Source organism: Rana temporaria, chromosome 8 (genome assembly GCF_905171775.1).
Source record: "Rana temporaria chromosome 8, aRanTem1.1, whole genome shotgun sequence".
NCBI classification, from domain to species: Eukaryota; Metazoa; Chordata; class Amphibia; order Anura; family Ranidae; genus Rana; species Rana temporaria.
Genome location: NC_053496.1, coordinates 122,303,808 through 122,327,824, shown reverse-complemented (window position 1 = coordinate 122,327,824; position 24,017 = coordinate 122,303,808). Strand labels below are relative to the sequence as shown.

Below are 24,017 nucleotides of genomic sequence, written 5' to 3'. Positions count from 1 at the left end.
CCCACCATATATAGATATACGTACCGGTAGCCGAGTTGCATCTCCAGCATGAGTCAGATGCCGAGGGAAACATGATCCTAAGGGCAGACGGTACTCTATACCACCGTGATATGACTTTGTAGTTCTTTTCTCGAACATAACTCGAGATAGAGGATTTATGTGTGTAGTAAAAGGCTTTTTGCCAGGCTGCCTCGCTGATGTCAGTCCCCAGCTCCCTCGACCAAGCTGCAGTGAATTTGGGAAGAGAAGTACTCATGTGCTCTAAGATCATTTTATATAATAGGGAGAGGGTATGACGTGGGGTTTCTGGGAGTAAGCATAACTGTTCAAATTCCGTCGGGGGCCTATGTATCTGTCTCGAGTCATAAAGTTGCCTACAATAAGTGGTCAAATGTATACGCGTAAGCCAAGTCACCCTCGGTAGGGAGGAGGACTCGTCAGCCGCAAAAGAGCCCGTGCCTGCATTGACGAATTGTCGGGCGGTGGGCCACTGGTCCCTCCTATAGCCATTGAACGTATGGGCAAGCTTGCCCTCTGGGAGTGCCGGGTTGTCGAACATGGGGGTCAATGGACTCGGGTCATTGGTCAGGGCGAAGGCCGCCCTCCGTTGGTACCATACTACCAGAGCGTCCCTGGTCAAGGGTGACAGACCTGTGAGAGCTTTGTGCGTTCCCTCGTGGCCCCAAAGGAGGGCCCGAAGGTCTATGGAAGATAAATCCTGTTCGATCGAAGTGGCTACTTTGCTCAGTGGTCGAGGGAACCATTCCAAAATCCTCGAACAGACCACTGCTGCGTGATACCGCTCGAAATCCGGAAGACCCGCCCCTCCTCTAGTGATGGGAGAGCAGAGTAGCTTGTGTTTCAGTCTCGGGCGGCTGTCCCTCCATACAAATCGTATTGACATCGATCGCAACGCCCGAAAGAACGTAGAGGGGAGGGCTATCGGTAAAGCCTGGAACATGTATAACTTGGGCAAAATGTCCATTTTCAAGGTGTTCATACGCCCGAACCAGGACACCGGCAGATTCAGGCGATCCTCAGTGAGGCGCTTGAGTCTATGCAGAAGAGGGCCATGATTAAGGGAGTATATTTCTGAGAGATCAGCTGGTATCTCCGTCCCCAAATAGGTGACAGATTTAGTCCGCCATTGGAAAGAGAAATTGGATTTCAGGACCGCCAGGACGGGTTGCAACAGTGAAAGATTCAGGGCTTCTGTCTTGCATAAGTTAAGTTTATAGTTACTCAGAGTACCAAACCGGGTGATCTCAGCCAGAATAGAGGGGATGGTGATATGTGGATGAGTGACGTATAGCAAGAGATCATCTGCATATAGGGAGAGCTTGCAATGAGACGAGGGGGTTGGTATGCCCTGTATGCTAGGGTTCGCCCTTAGTGCCTGTGCCAGATGCTCTATAACAAGAGCGAAAAGGAGGGGGGAAAGGGGACACCCCTGTCTGGTGCCATTGTTTATCGAGAACTGTTCCGAGACGACGCCATTAACCAACACCGACGCAGTAGGGTTACTATATAGGGACATGACACTTCCCAACATCTTGGGGCCCAGGCCTATTTGGGCAAGGGTAGCTCTCAGAAAGGGCCAGCTGACCCTATCGAAGGCCTTTTCCGCGTTGCAGGAGAGAAGACAGGTCGGGATGCGGTGGCGTTTCGCATATGCAATTAGGTGGATTGTTTTGGTAGTATTGTCACGAGCCTCCCGGCCCGGGACAAAACCCACCTGGTCGCTGTGTATAATTTTAGGGAGTAGGGGGGAGAGGCGCTCCGATAGGATTTTAGTGAATAATTTCAGGTCAATATTTAACAAGGATATTGGCCTGTAGTTGGGACAAATTGACTGGTCTTTTCCAGGTTTTGGGATGACAACTATTTGGGCGCGTAGAAGGCCTGGGGACGGACAGAGAGTCTCATCAATAGCATTGAAGGCCTTCGCAAGCAAAGGAGACAGCTGAGGTGCGAAAATTTTATAAAACCGGGGGGTGAACCCATCAGGACCGGGAAGTGGATCCCTGGGCTGGGGACTCTGTCACTTGTGAGGGGAGATTGTATAGGCCCGCGTAGAAACGTCGAAATTCTTCCGCAATCGCCGAGTTACTGTGTGCGTTCCTTCCATTGGTTAAAGCAATGAAGGGAATATGCTTCCTTGCCTGCCGTGGTTGGAGCGTATTTGCCAAGAGTCTACCACAATTGTTAGCTTGGGCATAATGTGTAAACCGCCCCTTATCCCTGGCCACTAATGCCCTGTCCGCAAAAATTTGTAAAAGGTCCCGCCGGGCATTAGCCAAGTCCACTAATTTAGAGGGTTCCGGGGAGCGCTTGTGTGAGTCCTCTAGAGTGGCAATAGTACCGAGAAGACGATTAATGTCCATGGTACGAGCTTTCTTTAGCCGAGACCCATGCTGAATGAATTTGCATCTAAGAACACACTTCAAGGCTTCCCACTTCGTCAAGGGATTAGTCCCGTCCTGGGCGTGGTCAGAGTTAAAGTGTGCAATTGTCTGAATGATATCGGCTGTACAGGCCATATCCGAGAGCAGGTTATCATTGAGCCTCCAGGACGTCCTGGGTTTGAAGGAAGGGATCTTCCCTAGAGTTAGGTGGACAGGGGCATGGTCAGACCATAATTTGACACCAATAGATGCCGTCAGTGACAGGTCGAGCAGGGACTGCGAGACCAAGATATAGTCTAATCTACTGTACGAGGAATGTGCGGGGGAATAGTAGGTATAATCCCTGTCCGAGGGGTGCAGGACCCTCCATACATCTGTCAGGGAAAGGTCGGAGAGGAGGGAGCGCAGCTTGGTCAAGGCAGCCAGGGAGAACGAGGACTTACCGGTAGATGTGTCCAAACGGGGGACCAGAGCAGCATTAAAGTCGCCCCCCAGGATCATGTTGACCGTGCTAAACTTCTTCAGGCGGGTGATCACGGAGGAGAGAAACTGGTTGGGAGAGTAGATGTTAGTGATAGTATAGATCATGTTTTTATATGACAGTTTAAGCATTATATATCTCCCTGAGGGATCAACATAGTTGTCTAAAACATCCAGTGTAAATGAGGAGTGGAAGGCTATTGAGACCCCCTTAGATTTAGCCAAGGGGTTGGTGCTATGGAACCAGGTGGGGTAGTGTTTACTGGCAATTTTGGGGAGCGAGTCTGATCTAAAATGGGTTTCTTGGAGAAGGAGAATCTGGGTACGATGTTTATGAAAATGGTATAGAATCTGTCTCCGTTTCTCCGGTACGTTGAGGCCCCCGGCAATTCAGGGAGGAAACCTTCAAGGCGGTAGGGACAGCCATAAGAAGCACAAGGGGGGGAACCTAAGAGCAACAGGGAGAGGCCGGCACACCACGGGGGGGAATTGGGAGGGGGGGGAGGTACGGGCAAGGGGCCCAGAGATAGAAAAAAAGAGAGACAGAGAGAGGAATAAAAAGAGAAAGAGAGAGACCGCATAGAAAAATCTTGGCCCTGAGGGCCGCACTAAACTTGTTGCTAGCAACATTCCAGCTGGTGCCATCATGGCCTGCTGAATATCCTAGGTGGGGAAACGCGGTCAGCACACGGCAAGATGCCCGCACACACCGCAAGCATAGAGTTAAATAAACAATTCAAAATAACGACAATTTGAGGTTTCTGGGACCCCCCGGGCGGCAGAAAAAGAGCATAAAGCCCCAGCAGATCTGGGGTGCTGAAGCACCTGTTCGTACTCCCGTATTCGTGCCACCGGGGGGGCCCCAGGCGAAACATATATACACACCAAATGCAGCCCTAGTATGAAACCAAGGCCTATTTTTTAGGCAAGGAAGGGGGTGGGGGGGAGGGAAGAGGGTGAGAGAGGACTAGGGGAGCCCTCCTAATTTCAAGGGTCAGGGCTGAGCCCGGGAATGAGAGGCCAGAGCAAACCTAGGGAAAGGGGCAATCATGGGGAAGTTAGGCTGTCCTTTATAACATACAGTAAATGAAGAACATTACTATCAAAAAGGCACTTCAGGAACAGTCAGTGGTGCAGTGCTCCGACCTATTTCAAACCAAAACAACTACTGGAAAACAGTTCAGCTGACCCATACCCTAAGTAAGGGGGAACAGAAAAAATAAGGGGTAAAAAATCAGACAGAGGGCTCTATCCCTCAATCAGCTGGCGGTGGGGGGGCCTCCGCCCTGGAGCGTTTGGGTTTCTTGGACTGTCTCTTCCATCCGGAGGAGGGCTGGAATCCAGGAGTTGCTGCTTTCAGCGGCCAGTCCGGCAGGAGTATCTGCGGTAGTTCAAAGGTACCCAAAAACTTGGGGAGATCTCCAAGGGTTCGGAAGGAGGCTGATTTCCCATCATGGGATGCCGATAGTTGAAAAGGGAAGCTCAACCGGCATTTGATTTGTTTAGCCTGCAATGCCCCGGTCAGGGGTTTCAGTGATCTACGGAGGTCTAAAGTCAGCTTAGACACATCAGGTAGAAGGTGAATGCGTGTTTCATTAAAATAAATAGATTCCTGTGTACGAGCAGCCTGCATAATGGCATCCTTGATGGCATAAAAATGAACTCTGCAAATCACATCTCTGGGATAATCTGGGTTGGGATTCTTAGGCCCCAGCGCTCTGTGGATCCGATCAGGCTCTATTGGGTCTTCTTTATCTTTCTGCAACAGTTCATTAAAAATACCAATAACTACTGGGGCCAAATCTTTGATTTCAACTGTTTCAGGGAGGCCGCGGACACGTATGTTATTGCGTCTGGCCCTATTTTCCTGTTCGTCTTGAGATAGTATGAGCTGCTGGATCTGGGCAGTGTGTTCATTTAGGATAAACGCATGAGCCTGCAGCGTGGAGACTGTTTCTTCAACACTCTGTTCCACCTCCTCCAGCCTATGTGTAACATCCCTTCTGAGTTCAGCCATCTCCTGCTTATATGAGCGCTCTAGCCTTTGCACACAGGCCTCAAAGTCATGCCTGGTTGGCAAGGCCTTTATGTAGGCCTCAAGATCCCAGCCTCCATATGAGCGATGGGACTCAGGGGAATGGCAAGCTGAGCGGGTCGAGCCCGCATCCGACTCAGGGGGAGAAATGGCCCTCTGTCTGGTTCTCATGGTTGAGGAGGACTTATGGGAAGAGGAGCCCTGGGAGGCCGAGTGTGTCCCTGCAGAATGGGCCGTCGCCATCTTGGATGAAGGGGGGTCACGCTGCTCCGGGCGGATTTTATGAAAAAAGCGATCGATGTCGCCGCCTCTTCCCGGATCGGGGGTATGGTGAGTGTCTCCCCCTCCCTTCCTGCCCATTACCGACCTGAAAGGTGGCGTGTAGTCGGTCGAAAAGCCGCTCGTGAGCGTGGTGTGTGCGCGAGCTCACAAGTCAGCTTCTTACTCCGCCATGCGCCAGGCCACGCCCCCTCATGCAGTATTTTAGTAGCCTTTTTTCCTAAATGCTAATAAAGTTTTAGAAAAACGCTATGAAATATCTTACTGCATACTCAGATGTGGTAAGATACTGCTTGAGAATGGAGCCCAGTGTGAGTACCTCTGCCTGATCACCCCAGGGCCAACAAGGGAGAAGGCCGTCAGATGCAACATTTAGTAAGCCTTCATTGGGACAGTGTCACAGATAACCTAAGCCCCTTGCTCTGGGAAACTTTTCAAGGCAGCCAGGTGGACTGGTATTTTCTGCAGAGGGGGCATAGAGCTCCTGCAAACAGTTGGGACTTTGTGAGTTTCATCTAGGGAACATAGAGCTCCTAAAAGAGGAAATTTTACACTGATCCATTAAATACTGTCATTATTCCGTAGGGAGTACAGTCCAGGATCTGCCCTTTTTTTGTACATAACAAAATAGTTGATCCTCAAGTTGTTCAACCAAGTTTGAGTTGGGCATCCCATAAACCCTCATCCCTATCCAAGTTGATTTCCCTCAATAATAATAAAAAAAAAAAAAACAACAAGCCCATGAACTGGTTACGGACTCTGGTAGTTAGAAATACATGTTGCCTGCATGTGCAGGAATAGGGGGACCCAAAATCCAGTGACTCTCTAGGGGGTAGCACTGCACTTTACTATATCATGCTCTATAGCTTATATATTGTATAAGCAGGCCAGAGAGAAACATTCACAGTTTGTCAAAGGTTACATAGTTGGTAAGGTTGAATAAAGAAATCAGTTCATCCAGTTCAACCTATGTGTATGTGTTTATGTCACTACCATTTTCATATATATATATATATATATATATATATATATATATATATATATACACACACACACACACACACACATATATATATATATATATATATATACACATATATATATATATATATATATATATATATATATATATATATATATATATATATATATATATATGACTAAGATACCCAAGTAAAGATTTTTTTTTATTATGGACATTCCCCACTGACACAACTGTGGAATGGAGTTCCACATCCTTATCACTCTAACAGTATAGAACCCCTTACGCAGTTTAGGTCTAAACAGATTCTTGCCCAACTTCATTGAGTGGCCATGTGTTTTCCCAAGACAGAATAGTTTTTTCTCTATGCTAGAATCACCCTTTAGATATTTTTATATTGTGATCATATCTCACCTTATTAAGCGTGTTCTCCAGGGAGAAGTTCTTTATTGTTTGTAATTATTCCTCATAACCAAGGCCATCCAGCCCCCTTATTAGCTTGGTTGCCCTTCTCTAGAATTTCTCCAGTTCTGCACAATCTTCCTGAGGACTGGTGACTAGAGTTGAGCGAACCCGAACTGTAAAGTTCGGGTTCGGTACGGACTTTGGGTCGACCCCGGACCCGAATAATTGGAAAAAGTTCGGGTCCGGGATCGGAGTTCGGGAAAAAAAAATGCGCGGAGGTCCCCGCAAATTCAATAACCAGACCCTTTAGGTTTGGTATGGATATTAAGGGGAACCCCGCCGTCAATTAAAAAAAAAATGACGTGCAGTTCCCCCTAAATATCCATAAACAGACCTGTTATCCGAGCACGTTGACCTGGCCCCTGTGTGAAATGGTAATGGGGTACACTGTACGCCTACCATTTCACGAAGGAAGTGTAAAGTCTTGTAAAAAAAAAAACACACACACACCGTAGAATAAAGTCCTTTATTAATAAAAAAAAAAAGGAAAAAAACTCCAGCGGTGATAATCCACTCATTCCCGGCTTCCTGCTCCAACGTTGTCCTGATCCAGCGATGGGTGCGGGTGATCTCCAGCGACGAGAAGATCCAGCGACGGGTGATCTCCGGTCGAGCGATGAGAAGATCCATCCATCCAGAGGGCAGCATCGCCGACCTCCTCTCACCGCTGGACACAGCCCAGTGAATGACGCGCTGAAGCTGTGACATTACTTATATAGAGGAGGCAGGGCCACCCGTCACGTGACCCCCGCACCCTCTGACGTACCCTCTGCTACGTCACTGGGGAAGCCCAGGAAGAGGGAAGACTGGGCTGGACCGGAGATCACCCGTCGCTGGATCTTCTCATCGCTGGAGATCACCCGCACCCGTCGCTGGATCAGGACAACGTTGGAGCAGGAAGCCGGGAACGAGTGGATTATCACCGCTGGAGTTTTTTTCTTTTTTTTTTTATTAATAAAGGACTTTATTCTACGGTGTGTGTGTTTTTTTTTACAAGACTTTACACTTCCTTCGTGAAATGGTAGGGGTACAGTGTACCCCATTACCATTTCACACAGAGGGGGGTCAGGATCTGGGGGTCCCCTTTGTTAAAGGGGTCTTCCAGATTCTGATAAGCCTCCCGCCCGCATACCCCCACAACCACCGGGCAAGGGTTGTGGGGATGAGACCCTTGTCCCCATCAACATGGGGACATCCTCCCCATGTTGAGGGCATGTGGCCTGGTGCGGTTCAGGAGAGGGGGGGCCGCACTCTGTCCCCGCCTCTTTTCTGTGGCCGGCCAGGTCAACGTGCTCGGATAACGGGTCTGGTTATGGATATTTAGGGGGAACCGCACGTCATTTTTTTTTTTAATTGACGGCGGGGTTCCCCTTAATATCCATACCAGACCTAAAGGGTCTGGTTATTGAATTTGCGTGGACCTCCACGCATTTTTTTTTTTTTTAAAGTCCGTGTCCCATTGACTACAATAGGGTTCAGAGTTCGGGTTCGGGTTACCGAACCCAAACTTTTTTTTAAAGTTCGGGTTCGGACCCGAACCCGAACATCCAGGTGTCCGCTCAACTCTACTGGTGACCAGAACTGGATGACATACTCAAGATGTGGTCGAACCAGAGTTTTGTGAAAGAATTATAGTTTCAGCTTCTGACTAAATACCCATTTTAATGCATAAGAATAGTCTGGCATTTCATGCTATTGCTGAGCCTGTGATCTGAACCCCCAGATCCTTTTCCATCCTCAATTTCCCCAGAGGTTCTCCAAGCGATCAACTTGCACTCAGATTTTAGACCCAAGTGCATTAATTGACATTTTTCAATAATAAACCTCACATGTCATGTGGTTGCCCACCCCTTTATTTTATTGAGGTCTTCTTGTAAAGTTTCTATATACTGTTGTGACGTTATCACCCTGCTTAGCTTTGTATCATTAGCAAACACTGAGATTTAACCATTTATACCAACCTCTATATCATTTATGAGCAAGTTTAAAAGAACTGGTCACAGGACAGTATCCTGAGGTGCCCCATGCACAACTCGAAAACATTCACAAGATGTGCTATCCAGATACATATACTATTATCATTGCCAACAGATCGCAATTTGTAAATTAAGCGTTTATAGGGTACCCTATTAAATGACGAAACCCAGATACATCACATCCAAAGGCTTTCCTCTATCCTGATTACAGCTCACTTCCTCATAGGATGTTAACAGGTTGGTTTGGCAAGAACAATCTTTCATAAATTCTTGCTGGTTACCAACAATGATATTGTTTTTATCAGTGAACCTGAACACCAAAGAATAGTCTTAAAATGACCATCTATTTTTCACTAGAGAAGTGTAACTATCAAAGGAAAAAAAACAAACACTTTAAGAAATACAATATGTTTGATAGCCCTTTGTTTCTGATTTACAACAAGCTTAATTTTTTTACAGAAAAAAAAAGCAATGTGCAATGAAATTGCAGGCCATGTTTGTTGCTCCAATTCACTCGCAACTCTATGTAGCAGCTTTTTTCAAACAGATGATAGCGCTGTTAGGTTGTTATTGTCCTCTTTCTCTTTGCTCTCTTTGGAGAGTAGTGGCTCTGTTATAATCTCGCAGTTAACGTGGCACTTGTGCAGATCATCTGCTGTGAATGGGCTCCAAGAGACACATCAAGCACATCAGCAAGTTAAGCAATGTCACAAGTAAAAAAGCAGATCTATGTGTAGCTGAATGAGGGATATTTCTTGTGCCAGCTCTGTGTCTTCAGGGTTGTACTGCCAAGTGAGAGAGGGACTAGCTTACCTTGAGAGTTAGCTTGCAAGACCCCTATGCTGTCATCAAACTGCATGGATTTGATGTTGAGAGATGCCAAGATACATTCCTTGTCCTGAAGTGAAGTATCATCAATATTGTTCTGATTGGCTGACAGGATAACACACATGTCACACAGGTTAATGTTGACAGCCCTTAGATCAGCTCGGCTTAATGGTGTGCCCTAAAGGAAAGATAAAACAAGCAGGAAGGGAGGGAAAATGTAGGCTTCATCAGATCATATTAACAGGGAAGTTAGTTAAATAACGAATATCCATCCTTTCCTAGCTCAAAAATATATATTTTTTATTCCGTCTTATTGCTACAGTGGACATTCTAATGAACTCAAAATAGAGAAGGGCTATATTGAACTGAGCACCAGAAAACTATTCAGTGCGACAATGTCACCTTGCTTCAGATGCTTGTGTGACCATACAAGGGTGGAAACAGGGTAGTCTGCAGGGCGATTGCTGCAGCCAGCTGACTGCACCCTTCTGTTAGATATGTAATCATACTGTGACATTGAAATATCGAGGAACAAGTAGTTTGCATGGATTTAGACATGTGATTCTAACAGGGAAATTAACATGAATTTAAGAAATAAAAATACAAACAAATTAAAGACCGATACAGTTGCTTAAAGAGGAAGTAAACTCTGCACTCCAAATCGCAATTTTCATCTCATTTGACGTGAAAACAAATTTGCAAAGTAAATGTATATATATATATATATATATATATATATATATTCGCTGTTTACTTACTGTTTATTAGAAGTTTGTAAAAAATGTGTCTTCCGGGATTCGGCAGCGCCATGTTAAGTATTGTTTCTGACTGACCTGTTGACATCATTTCCGCCCTTCTTTGATTCCCCTGCTATAATCTCGCACATGTGCGATCGTATATTATCCAAGCCACTTTCTCAACATGAATGCTGCTATAGGAGTCGGTTAACCAGGGCTGTTTAATTCCCCTGTGACGTCACACAGTCACAAGGGGAGAATCAGAAAATGAATGCCCAGTCTCGCGAGTATGCTAAGCTGTGCCATAGACAGCGGAACATTTGTTAACAGCATCCTGTGGATGGGGAAAATGCATGTGCCGGTGACGTAATCAAACTTTACGGGACAGATTGCTAGCAGATGAAACAAGTAAGAAGAATTTCACAGGCAGCAATCAATAGGTGTATGTATGAGGAGTACAAATTGCTGAAGTTGCTTTGGAGAGTTTACAACCACTTTAACAAATATATATTAGGCTATGAGGTATACCATAGTTCAATGAATAAACATACCAATATGTGTATCAAACATAGACCATTATTGATCATTTAATGGTTTGTGATTAACGATATAGTGATTAAATTAATTCCTCTAAAAATAACATCAAAGTATATGCCCAGCTAAAAATGTTTTAGTTTGGATAGAGTTGGGAAGGGCCAGAACACCTGTTCAGTTTTCACTGCTATGGAGTGCACTGTTGGAGAAGTTTCCCCTCACTTACTGTCACAGTGACAATGGTTTTATTAGACAGGTAGAGAGGGAAATCTGCAACAGGGACACAGACAGAAATGAAAATACTTATTTTCAGTTGAGTAGGGAGTGGATAAAACTCCTGACAGCTTTTATTTCTGTCTGTGTTGCAATTTTTATCCTCCCTTACTGACTAGTGAAACAGCTGTCAGCAGGACAGGAAGTGGGGGGAAATCTCATCACTCTATGCACATAAAAAACAAATCGCCAGACTTGCAGTACAATTTAAAATTATTGTAAGTTATCCTAAAGACTATATTTTCTCACTTGTGGTTTAGCACACCTATGTGAACTCTATACTTTTCCCTAGTACTTACAGGCAGGATAGAAACCTTTGGGAAGTTGTGAAGCGTCTCCCATTCTCTCTTTAGGTATTCCAAGGATCCAACAAATACTATAGGTTTTAGTTCGTGATAGTGAAAGTTACTGGCTCTTAGTGGCATCACCAAATTCCGAAGCCCAATAACTGCTGATGTTACATCTCCAAATATACAGACAACGACATGCCCACTTAGAACTGTCATGGCAGCTTCACTTCGTGTCTGTAGTAATTGATAGAATGAGAAAATCAGAAAAATTACCTTTTTTCAGATTAACACGCAGAGGATACATTACAACATATTTACTCACCTGCATTGTTATTAGTTTGTACCTTTTTTATCGTGAATCCTTGTTTATCTTTGATATGTATGGCTTTTCAAGCATATATTTGTGCAAGACCACATCACAGGACCCCTTACCTGCAGTTCTAGCAATCTGCTAGAAGTCTGAGGGTGCTTCACTAGTCAAAATATTGAGTCATGAGATTATAGCAGGCAAAATTTAGCACTCAATTCAGTAAGCACATTGGAAAGTTATATCTCAATATTTTTTTTTCAATATTAGACTTAGCAGACATTTTATTTTTTATAGTAGTACTATAATTGTGAAAAGTTTTAGCCAATACATAGACCAATTGACATCAGGTACATCTATCTTGTACTGGGTAGGGCCCTCTTTTGCTTACAAAGCACCCTATAGCATAGATTAACCACTTCCATACCGGGCACTTACGCCCCTTCCTGCCCAAGCCAATTTTCAGCACTGTCGCACTTTGAATGACAATTGCACGGTCGTGCCACACTGTACCCAAACAATTTTTTTATCATTTTGTTCCCACAAATAGAGCTTTCTTTTGGTGGTATTTGATCACCTCTGCGGTTTTTATTTTTTGCGCTATAAACAAAAGAATAGTGACAATTTAAAAAAAAAACACTATTTTTTACTTTTTTATTTAATAAATATCACAATTTTTTTTAAAAAAACTTTTTTTTCCCTCAGTTTAGGCCGATATGTATTCTTCTACATATTTTTGGTAAAAAAAAATCGCAATGATCATATATTGATTGGTTTGCGCAAAAGTTATAGCGTTTACAAAATAGCTGATAGATTTATGGCATTTTTATTTTATAAATTTTTTTACTACCGTGTTTCTCCGAAAATAAGACCGGGTCTTATATAAATTTTTTCTACAAAAAACACACTAGGGCTTATTTTCGGGGTAGGGCTTATTTAGTTACGGCATTAAAGTGGTTGTAACCCTAAAAAACAAAACAAACAGTTCCTTTTAACGCATGATAGATAGCACAGTGCATGTGCTGCATCATTTACCCCTCTCCATGTTCTAAAAAGCAATGAATAAATCAATCAATAAGAAATTATACCGTTCCTGTGTCACCCCCACCCCTCCTCCCTCCCACTGTCAGGTAAGAAGTCAGTTTAAATATTAAAAAAAACATCTTGCTTAAAGTCCTTATCAAATACCTTTTACAGCTCCCCTGGGCATTCACGTGTGATCTGCTCTTCTTCTCCGAGATCCCCGCTGACGTCAGCCCCCTCCGTGTTTTGCAGAGGGAGGGGCCGCATACATCAGTGGGGGGAGAGGAAGAGAGAGAAGAGCCGAGATCCCGCTGATGTCAGCCCGCTCCATACACTGAAGATGAAGGGGCTGCAGACATCAGTGCGGGGGAGAGGATAAGAGAGAAGACCCGAGATCCAGGCAACCTTAGCGGGGAGGAGAGGATGAAAGCCGAGATCCCGCTGACGTCAGCCTGCTCGTACATTGAATAGAAAGGGGCTGCAGACATCAGCCGGGACAATAAAAGAGGACCTCCAGTGGCTGTAAAACATATTATTAAACCGTAATAAACGGAGACACTGCACCAGTATACAGTAATGGATTACAGTTTTTTTTGTGAACGTTGATAGGGCTTATTTTCAGGGTAGGGCTTATATTGCAGCCCACCCTGATAATTGCACTAGGTCTTACTTTCGGGGTAGGGCTTATTTTCGGGGAAACACGGTAGTATTGGTGGCGATTTGCGATTTTTTTACTGTCACCGTGACATTGCGGCGAACACATCGGACACTTTTGACACGTTTTTGGCGCCATTCACATTTATACAGCGATTTATGCGATAAAAATGCACTAATTACTGTATAAATGTGACTGGCATTCAAGGGGTTAACACTAGGGGGTGAGGGAGGGGTTAATATGTATACCTGTATTGTGTTCTAACTGTGGGGGAAGGGGGGTGACTGGGGGAGGTGACCGATCTCCCTATGTACAAGGGACACAGATCGGTCTCCCCTCTCCCCTGACAGGACGTGGAGCTCTGTGTTTACACATAGAGCTCCACGTCCCTGCTCTGTCGTTACCGATCGCGGGTACCTGGCAGACATCGCGACCACCAGGCACGCCCATCGACATCTCGGGGACGCGCCGGGCACGCGCGCACGCCCCCCAGTGGCCGCAGGAATACAGGACGTCATATGACATCCTGTTGAATATTCAGAGTCACCGTGGAGCCGTCATTTGACGATGGCCCGGTACTCTACTGGTTAAACAAAGTCTATCACATTCCTGCAGATTTGTTGACCATACATTCATGCTGTAATTCTGCTCAACCTTATCTCAAAGGTTCTAAGCTAAAAATGACAAAATGTGAACCCCACATTCTATGTGATGCACTGAAAATTGAGATTTGTTAGGTCAGACAATGTTTTTCAGTTTGAACTCGCTAGACGTGTGTCATTTTTTTTCAAGCTATGTACAGTATCTCACAAAAGTGAGTACACCCCATACATTTTTGTAAATATTTTAGTTAATCTTTTCATGTGACAACACTGAAGAAATTACACTTTGCTACAATGTAAAGTAGTGAGTGTACAGCTTGTATAACAATGTACATTTGCTGTCCACTCAAAATAACACAACACACAGCCATTAACCTCCCTGGCGGTAATCCCGAGTCTGGCTCGGGGTGGAAATCCAGTACCATTGGCGGTATCCCCGAGCCAGACTCGAGATTGCATCGCAGTATCCAGGCGGAATTTACTTACCTTGTCCCCTGGATCCTGCGATGACTCCTCACTGTGTAATTGAGCTGTCTCCTCGCTTGATACACACAGTGCCCGTGTGCCGCCGAGCTCTGTTCCCTGCGACGTTACGAGGCACGGGGCGGAGATCGGAGCCAAATTCAAAAAAATAAAAACACAATATACATACAGTATACTGTAATCTTACAGATAAATACACACCCCCTTTATCCCTAGTGGTCTGCCCAGTGACCTGCATGCACTTTTATACAATAAAGACTGTTCTTTCTGCCTGGAAACTGTAGATTGTCCATAGCAAACAAAAAGTGTCCCTATATGTCAAAAGTGGTTTTAGACCAGCTAGAAAACAGCGATAATAAATTAGAATCACTTGCAGAATTTAACAATAGTGATTTGTGGGGAAATTCGTCATCAGACACTGAAAGTAATATTATTTGTTATAATCAGTTTTAGTTATTTATTATATTATAATTTATGATTTTGTGTTTCAAACTTTATCATACCCGGACTCTGATACTTTGAAAAAAAAAAATGCTCTACATAAAGATGGCCTAGGGACTGCCAAGACCCTGAAACTAGCTGCAGCACAGTGGCCAAGACCATACAGCGGTTTACCGGACAGGTTGCACTCAGAACAGGCCTCGCCATGGTTGACCAAAAAAGTTGAATGCACGTGCTCAACATCATATCCAGATGTTGTCTTGTCTGCAGAGTCTACTGGATTAAAAAATGTCAGTAACAGTGGCATCAGTGGGAAAGACTACTGGTGCCACTGTTACTGACATTTTTTATTCCAAAGCACTTTTTTATCATCACAAATGCGAGTGTTATGCCGCGTACACACGATCATTTTTCGGCATGAAAAAAAAACGATGTTTTTCGGCATTTGGAAAAAAACAACATTTTTTCAACTTCATCATTAAAACAACATTGCCCACACACCATCGTTTTTTAAAAATGCTCTAGCAAAGCGCGGTGACGTACGACGGCACTATAAAGGGGAAGTTCCATGCGGATGACACCACCCTTGGGGCTGCTTTAGCTGATTCCGTGTTAGTAAAATACGATTTGCGCTTTTCTGTCTGTTACAGCGTGATGAATGTGCTTACTCCATTATGAACGGTAGTTTTACCAGAACAAGCGCTCCCGTCTCATAACTTGCTTCTGAGCATGCGTGGGTTTTTAACGTCGATTTAGCCCACACACGATTATTTTTTACAACCCGAAAAACGACATTGTTTAAAACGTCGTTAAAAAATGCAGCATGCTCAAAAAAAGTTTTTGTCGTTTTTCAGAAGCCAAAAAATGATGTGAAGCCCACACACGATCATTTTAAATGACATTTTTTTAAAACAACGTTTTTTTCATGCCGAAAAATGATCGTGTGTACGCGGCATGACTCTTTCATTTAAATAAACATGCTCAAAGTTATTTTATGGAATCATGCTATGTGCCCTCTTGTTTTCTTCTTTTTCTGCAAATATTGATATACAGTATATCCGCTTGGGTTCACTAAACTGGAAATTTTGTTCATTGGTTCCTTGGAGTTCATATCTGTGGAGGTATCCTGTTCCTTGGTGTAATAGCATTAAAAGTTTGATTGACTCAGTGGGTGTATTTCCATCTGGGTTCCTATCCTTCTGTTAAGCCTTATAAGCATATGGTGGCAGATCTTCTATCAATATCTCTTTACATCTAATCACGTTTAGGTCTGAATATATTATTTCACTTTTTGGAACACAGTTGGACTTTAAATACCACTTTATTTTCAAGGACAATTTTATGTAGTGAACATTATTGCTTCCTATTTAACAAGTATATTACAGATTACTACTGTCTTATATTATGGTTTATTAGTTTGTTGCACGATTCATTCATGTGGATATATGTGTCACTATTCTCAGTATTTATCTGAGATCACTTACAGTAAATTAGCGCTGCAAATAATATACACCAATTTTTCTCTTTTTTTTATCAAAGATATGTAGCAGTATATATTTTGGTTAAAATTTATGAATAAAAATTACTAATTTGCTAAATTTTATAACAGAAACAAAAGAAAAATGCTTTTTTTTTTAAGAATTTTCAGTCAAAAGAAAGCTCTATTTGTGTGAAAAAAGGACAAAAAATGTACAGTGTTGCATGACTGAGTAATTGTCATTCAAAATGTGAGAGCACCGAAAGCTGAAAATTGGTCTGGTTAGGAAGTGCCCAGTGGGTAAGTAGTTAAATACAGTGCTTGGAGGTCCCCTTAATGTGCCTGCCTGTAAAGTGGCACATCTGTAGCATATATATATATATATATATATATATATATATATATATATATATAAATAACATGCTGCAACAAAAATGAAATTTCTAAAGAAAAAAACAAAACAAATGAGTCAAATGCCATTTAAAATGACTTGCGGTTGAAATTATGGTTGGTTATTGGAAAAATAAAGAAAAATAAAATGGGGTGCCCCCCCCCCCCCCAGTCTATACAAGACCCTTTGGGACCCGGCAGGTCAGAAAAATATGATTTTTTTTAAACCGGTTACCTGTAAAATCCTTTTCTTGGAGTACATCACGGGACACTGGCACACCCTAATTATAAGGGAAGTTCCCCTCTATATAACCCCTCCCATATGGAGAGTACCTCAGTTTTGTAGCAAAGCAATAAGTATCCCAATTTAAATTTTATATATATATATATATATATATATATATTAGTGCTGTCAGTTAAACGCGCTATTAACGGCGTTAACGCAAACCCATGTTAACGCCGTCAATCTTTTTATCACGCGATTAACGAGGCGGGGTTCGGGGGTTATACCGGGATGATGCCTGCAGCCGCAGGCATCATCCCGGTACCGTTGTTTAGAGCGGGCGATCGGCTATCCAAACATAACAACCGATGCGGCTAAAAGCCGCTCGGTTGTTATGCCGGAGGAGCGGGAGGGGACATCCCCCCCCTCCCGCCGCCTTTCGCCGCTCTGACCGGGCCTCCCGTCCCACCGGGAGACCCGATCCTAGATCCGCCGCCTTCTGTGTCCAGGTTGGAGACTGACACTAAGCCGTAAGCGGCTTTGATTCAGTCTCCGCATTGAAACCACAGAAGCGGCGTCATGACGTCACTTCCGGGTTTCTCGGCTGCCAATGGCGCCGGATTTAAAAAAGTACACAGTATTCAGAATCGCCGTTTTCGGCGATCTGAATACTTTGAAGTGCAAAGGAGGGCTCGGAGGTCTTTTAGACCCCCGATCCCTCCATAAAGAGTACCTGTCACCACCTATTGCTGTCACAAGGGATGTTTACATTCCTTGTGACAGCAATAAAAGTGTTCAAAAAGTAAAAAAAAAAAAAAAACACAATTTATTTTATTAAAAAAAAATAAAATAAATAAGAAAACAAAAAAAAAATGTTTTAAAGGGTGAACCTCCTTAATCGCGCGATTAATCGTGAGTTAACTATGACATTAATCGCGATTAAAAATTTTAATCACTTGACAGCACTAATATATATATATATATATATATATATATATATATATATATATATATATATATATATATATATATATATATATATATATATATATATCCCAATCAGGGGGGCGGGAGCTCTGTGTCCTGTGATGTATTTTAAGAAAAGGATTTTACAGGTAAGCTGTTTAAAAAATCCTATTTTCTTTTTCGTACATCATGGGACACAGAGCTCTGTTCATTACTTAGTGGGATGTCCCAGAGCAATGCTTAATTTAAGGGGAGGGAGACACAGATCAAAAAAGCAGACCGCCATCGGACGTAAGGACCTATACTGCTGCCCGCAGCACAGTACGCCCGAAGGCGGTATCCTCATGCCCCCTTAAATCCACTTGGTAGAACTTTGTGAATGTATGGATTTAAGACCAGGTTGCAGCCTTGCAGATCTGAGCCATGAAGCAGTTACTGCTCTGGTCAAGTGCGCTTTCACATGAAAAGGAGGAATCTTCTTCTTCAAACCATAGACCTGAACAATAACTTGCTGAATCCACTTAGTGATAGTAGATTTCAATGCTGCCTGGCCCCTTCTTGGACCTTCTGGCAGCACAAACAAAACATCAGTTTTCCGTATATAAGCTGTTGCTTTTAGATAGGACTTGAGAGCTCTTACTACATCCAGAGAATGCAACAATCTTTCTTCCGCAGAATGCGGATCTGGATAAAAGGACAGTAGGACCACATCTTGATTTATATGAAATCCTGAAACCACCTTAAGCAGAAAAGATGGATGAGGACGCAATACCCCCCTATCTTTGTGAATAATTAAATAGGGTTTTTTACATGAAAAAGCCTCCAATGCCGATACCCTTCTAGCAGAAGATATAGCAACTAGAAAGACCATTTTTTGTCAATAAAACCAAAGGAACATGGTGCATTATTAAAACAGACAAAACCAAATTTAAATCCCAAGGACACAAGGGAGACCTAAGCGGTGGCCTTAAACACAACACTCCTTGAATAAAGGCCCGAACCAAGGAATGAGAGGCAAGAGGCCTTTGAAAAAATATTGACAAGGCCGAGATCTGACCCTTAATGGTGCTCATTTCTACCTCCAACTGCAGAAAGGCAAGAACTCTACCAATGACAGACTTTTGAGGATGCCAACCCCTGGATTCGCACCAGGAAACATGCCTTCCAGATTCTGTAATAGATGAGCCTGGAGGCCGGATTCCTAGCATTAACCAGAGTGGAGAGAACTGGACCAGAGAGACCATGACCTTTCAAGATGTGGGTCTCAACAGCTAAACTGTCAAATTTAGACTTTGTAAGGAAAGATGGAATACTGGTCCCTGCGAGAGCAGGTCTGGGCATAGTGGAAGACACCATGGCCATCCTACTGCCATCCTTACGATCTCTGCATACCAGGATCTTCTGGGCCATGCTGGGGCCACCAGAATTACCGGCTTCTCTTTCTTCTTGACCCTGAGAAGAAGTCGCAAAGGATCAACACCGGAGCAAACGCATAGATCAGAGAAAACTGATCACATGGAATCACCAATGCATCCGTTCCGGATGCTAGTTGATCTCTTGTTCTTGAAACAAAGTTGTCCAACTTCATGTTGAACCTGGAGGCTAGCAGATCTACATCCGGAGTACCCCATCTTCGGCATATGGCCAGAAATATGTCGGGGTGCAGGGACCACTCCCCCGGAGACAGTTGCTGGCGGCTCAGATAATCCGCCCCTGGAATGAAGACCCAATTCTCCACCCCTGGTATGAAGACCGCAAGAGACAAGGAATATGTCTTTCTGCCCACACGAAAATCTGTTTCACCTCTCTCTGGGCAGACAGACTCCTGGTGCCCCCTTGGTGATTGATATAGGTCACCGCTGTGGCATTGTCAGTTTGTATCTGAACAGGAAAGCCCTGTAACCTGTATGTCCAGGCCCTGAGAGCAAAACGTACTGCCCGAATCTCCAGAATGTTGATAGGCAGGAAGCTGGGGCGAAGGATTTTCCCTTCTGTAAATTCTTGGTTAGCAACCACCAACTGAGGCTTTGCCGTACTTTTAATGCCAGCCGCAGTGGTAAGTCCAAGGCTTTAACTCTTTTGTTCCAAGCAGACAGTATGCTGTTTTGCAATGGTCTTGAATGAAACTGGGCATAAGGGACGGCCTCGAAGGCTACCATCTTGCCCAACAACCTCATGCAAAGGCGAATGGAAGGTTCTCTCTTTACTTTGACAGGCCAGATCAACTCTTTCAAAACCTTGACCTTCGGCTTGGGTAAAAATACCCTGTTGGGTCTATGACCATACCAAATACTCCAGAGTTCTTGGGTCTGCAAGGATGACTTTTCTAGGTTGAGGACCCAACCTAGGCGCTCTAGGTATTATACCGTTTTAAGCACATTGTGGTTTAATCGTGCCACCGACTGTTCCACCAGTAGTAGATTGTCTAGATATGCTGTTACTGCTATGCCCTGTGCCCTCAGATTTGCCAGGAGTGGGGCTAGAATCTTGGTGAATACCCGAGGTGCAGTAGCTAGACCAAAGTGTAGAGCCACAAACTGGAAGCGGCGCTGTTCTACCGCCAACCTTAGGTGAGCGGGACAAATTGGCACATGTAAATATGCATCTTTGAGACCACTGAGCGGATTTGACTCCATGCGAAAAGAGTGAACATTCAGGAACTGAATCAGCTCTAGAATGGGCCCGACATCTCAGTTTGGTTTTGGAACCTTAAAGAGATTTGAATAGAACCCTGAGCCTTGTTCCTCTGAGACAACCTCTATGATTACCCCTTGGGATAACAGGTGATCCAATGCCAGGAACAAGGGCCCTTTTTTTACTGGATCCTTGGAAATGCTTGACCTTAGTAAACGGGATGGCGAGAGCACCCGAAATTCCAGTCTGTAACCCATAGATACTGTGGAGATTACCCACTTGTCCTGAATCTGTTCCTGCCAAACTTCTTAAAATCGCAGGAGTCTTCCCCCCCACTTGGCCGAGCGGGGGAGCCTCTTCATAAGGAGGCCTTGGGGTTCTGCTTTGCAGAACTTTGACCCCAAGACTTTTTTTGTTCCTGGGCCTGGCCCTGGACCTTTCTTCTTGCATTTGGCTGGGGAGGCCGTTGCCACTGCCTGGAGACTGTAGCTCCTGGGGCTGGGGAAAGAGAACGTTTACTCTTTTTCATAACTGGCAACAAAGTAGTCTTACCACTAGTCTTCCCTGCCCCTGAACTCCTTCTATGGGGAGACATAGTCCTAAGCACAAAGCACAGGTACAATTACAAGTGCATCAACTGCTGAGCCTAGTCTGGCAATAAACAAAATTCCTGCTAATATGCACAGCCTGATGCTGAGTAGGTGTCTTGGTATGCCTGAATCCAACTCACAAAGGTGCTAATGTGCCCCAAAAGCTTCTGTGTCCCACTGCTTTACAGAACTCTTGGTGTCTGGGGTTTTAAATAACACCGCCCTGCTCCTGCGCTGTAGCTTGCTGTGCACGCTAACGGAAACCACGCCCCCTCCTCCGCTGCTGCTCCCATATAGAAAAGCATGTTACGCGCGCATAGGGGGATGGTGGCGAGTGGGGGAGATGGGGAGAGAGTACCTCAATCCGGGGGGACCGCCGTAGGACCCAAGATAATGCGGAACCCCCCTTATAACACTCGTGACAGAGCCTGAAGCAGAAGGTGCAAGCAGATCCACAGAAAAACAGGTAAGACATGCAACTACTCACAGAAGAGAACCCTAGGATTTTCTCAGGGTTGTCTTCACTTACCTTATCCCCGCCGCAGGATACTGCCGTGGACCAAACAGATCCAACCTTCACCCATCACAGCAGGTTTCGTTGTGCCAACCTTCAGGGTTCTGGGTTCCTACTTAAAGGAGGCCTCTTCCCTGGACCTGTAAGGCACTCTGCCAGTTTAACAGGGGGGTTCCCAGATTCCGCCCCCCTATGTGAAAGGGTATCGAATACATAGTACCCTACCCATTCACCAAAAAAGTGTCAAAAAGTAATAAATACAAGAAATAATTTTCAGACAATTACTTGATTAAAAAAGTGTCCTTCAATGTAAATCCATCGTCAACCACGCCGCCCACAGACCCTGAAAAAAATTGCTCCCGGCTCCTGAAAGGCCTGCTGCCGAATGCCTGTTCTGCGCAATGTTGATATTTCTTATATAGGTAAGGGTCGGGGCCACCTGGCTACATCACCCGGTGGCACCGCTCCCTTCTGACATCACGGACGATGGATTTACATGGAGGGATACTATTTTTGCATTTTTTCATTTTTTAATAAAGGAATTGCCAAAAACTTGTCTCTTGTGTTTACTACTTGTTGTTACTTTTTTTTGAATAGGTAGGGATACTATGTACCCAATACTCATTCACATAGGGGGAGGGGGGGTGAGAGTCTCATAAGCCTCCCACCCGCAGACCCCCATAACCAATTACCACAGTTGTGGGGATGAGGCCCTTGTGCCCATCAACATCCCCCTGCCCCATGAGATAGGTCCTCTTCACAGCCCTCCAATCACCAATACACCACCACTCAGTCAGTCTCCAGTGGTGAAGCAGGACGCTCTCAAACGAGTCTGCTCTCACCTCTCAGGGCTAGAACAGACAGGCAGGGTTCTCCCAGCCCCCCTGCTGCAGCACCCAGGACTTGCATCTCTCCCTTCCCCTTTGGCCTCCCTATTCCTCCGCCGCCGCCCGCAGGCATGTTCTCCCTGGGGCCTCACAGGTAAGCCTGTTTTTCTCTGGGCTCTGGTTCCTCCCTCCTCCCCTGGGACAGTGTGTAGCCGTCCATCTAAGGATAAGCCGCGGCTGTGGCCCAATGGAGTAACGGCCGACCTGTACTCCCCCACACCCCCATCCACGTCCATAATATCCCCCCGCCATCCCCAACATTGGGCCCATACAATTTCCGCACAAAGTCGCGGCGGCCGCAGCTAGGAAAATCCGTGGCTTCAGCCGCGGGCTAGCGGCATCCCGCACTCACACCAGTTTAAAACCCCCCCGCAAACTTAACTAAACCCACCGTCCCCAGGAGGATCCCCACCATCACCCCTCGGCGCCCCAGCAGGATCTCCACCGTCTCCCCTCAGTACCCCAGAGCCTCAGCCCCCGTTTTGGGCCTAGGCCCGGTTCGGTGGCCTTCTTGCTACACCTCAGCAATTTTGACACCCCTACCACTCACCCCCACTTTCCCTTCCACAACCCTATCGCTGGAATTGGTTCCCTACCTGGGAACTCAGGGGTGCGTATACCCCCCCCCATGCCCCCCTCCATTAGCTCTAACAGCTATAAATCGAGGGACTTCAATCTTTCAACATTTGATCCAGGGCCTCACCCGATCGCCCTTGTGGGATCAGGAAGGATTTTTTTTCCCCTGTCCGCCGCAGATTGGTACAGCACGGCTGGGGAAGAAGGGGGGAAGACTTAGCAAGTGGGGGTCCACTTGGAAATCTTCCTTCCCATCACCATCAAATACCTCCCCGATCAATGTTACTTTTCCCCGCATTTTCTGCGATTATGCCTAATCTGAGATACTCTGCAGAAACCATCTGGGATCTAAAACCATTTGCCTCAATATTACCAGCTGTCACCAAAGAGACTTACGCCAGTCGGATCTTAGGCTAATGTGGGCGTATCTTGCTTTCTGAATACAGAAAGAAGATACGCCGGCGCAGGTTTGAATTTACGCGGCGTAAATCATTGCTGAATCTAGCCCAAAGAATGTAGAATTTACCCTAGATTTCTATATATACCAGGCTCCCTGTCATCATAGGATCATGCACGTGAAAAGTATAATTGCTCTACAATATTTTCATATATACATTCCACTATCCCTTATATTTCATGAAACATATCTACCATCTTAATACCTGTTATTTATATTGGCACTCACCAACAAAACTTTCTCCATCTCTTTTGCCGGACACCAGTGGAACATACCAGTAGAGTCATACTTCTTCACACTGCTGGAGTCCATGTTATCTATCTGATCATTAGCAGACATTAGCAGTGGATCATGTCTGTGGGGGGAAAAAAACTTTAAGCATGGGAGATCATACAGTAATTTTTGTTGTGGGCTTGTGCATTTTATTGAACAGTTACAGATCACAAAAAATGGATAACAATTTCATTTGTAACGTTGTTTCTGTGGACCCCAATATAGATCACCTTGG

At 44.8% G+C, this 24,017-nt stretch overlaps 1 protein-coding gene across 19 annotated transcripts in view; it reads right to left on the bottom strand.

Moving 5' to 3' along the window:
• The window catches only part of KCNMA1 (potassium calcium-activated channel subfamily M alpha 1), an 856,444-nt gene that overhangs the window by 97,610 nt on the left and 734,817 nt on the right, over nt 1–24,017 (bottom strand). For all 19 annotated transcript variants that reach the window (XM_040320626.1, XM_040320627.1, XM_040320632.1 and 16 more), the window contains 3 exons: nt 23,738–23,864; nt 11,294–11,518; nt 9,436–9,628 (listed from right to left, as the gene is read on the bottom strand). In XM_040320626.1, coding sequence (XP_040176560.1) covers nt 9,436–9,628; nt 11,294–11,518; nt 23,738–23,864 — 545 coding nt within the window. The remainder of the gene's footprint in view (nt 1–9,435; nt 9,629–11,293; nt 11,519–23,737; nt 23,865–24,017) is intronic.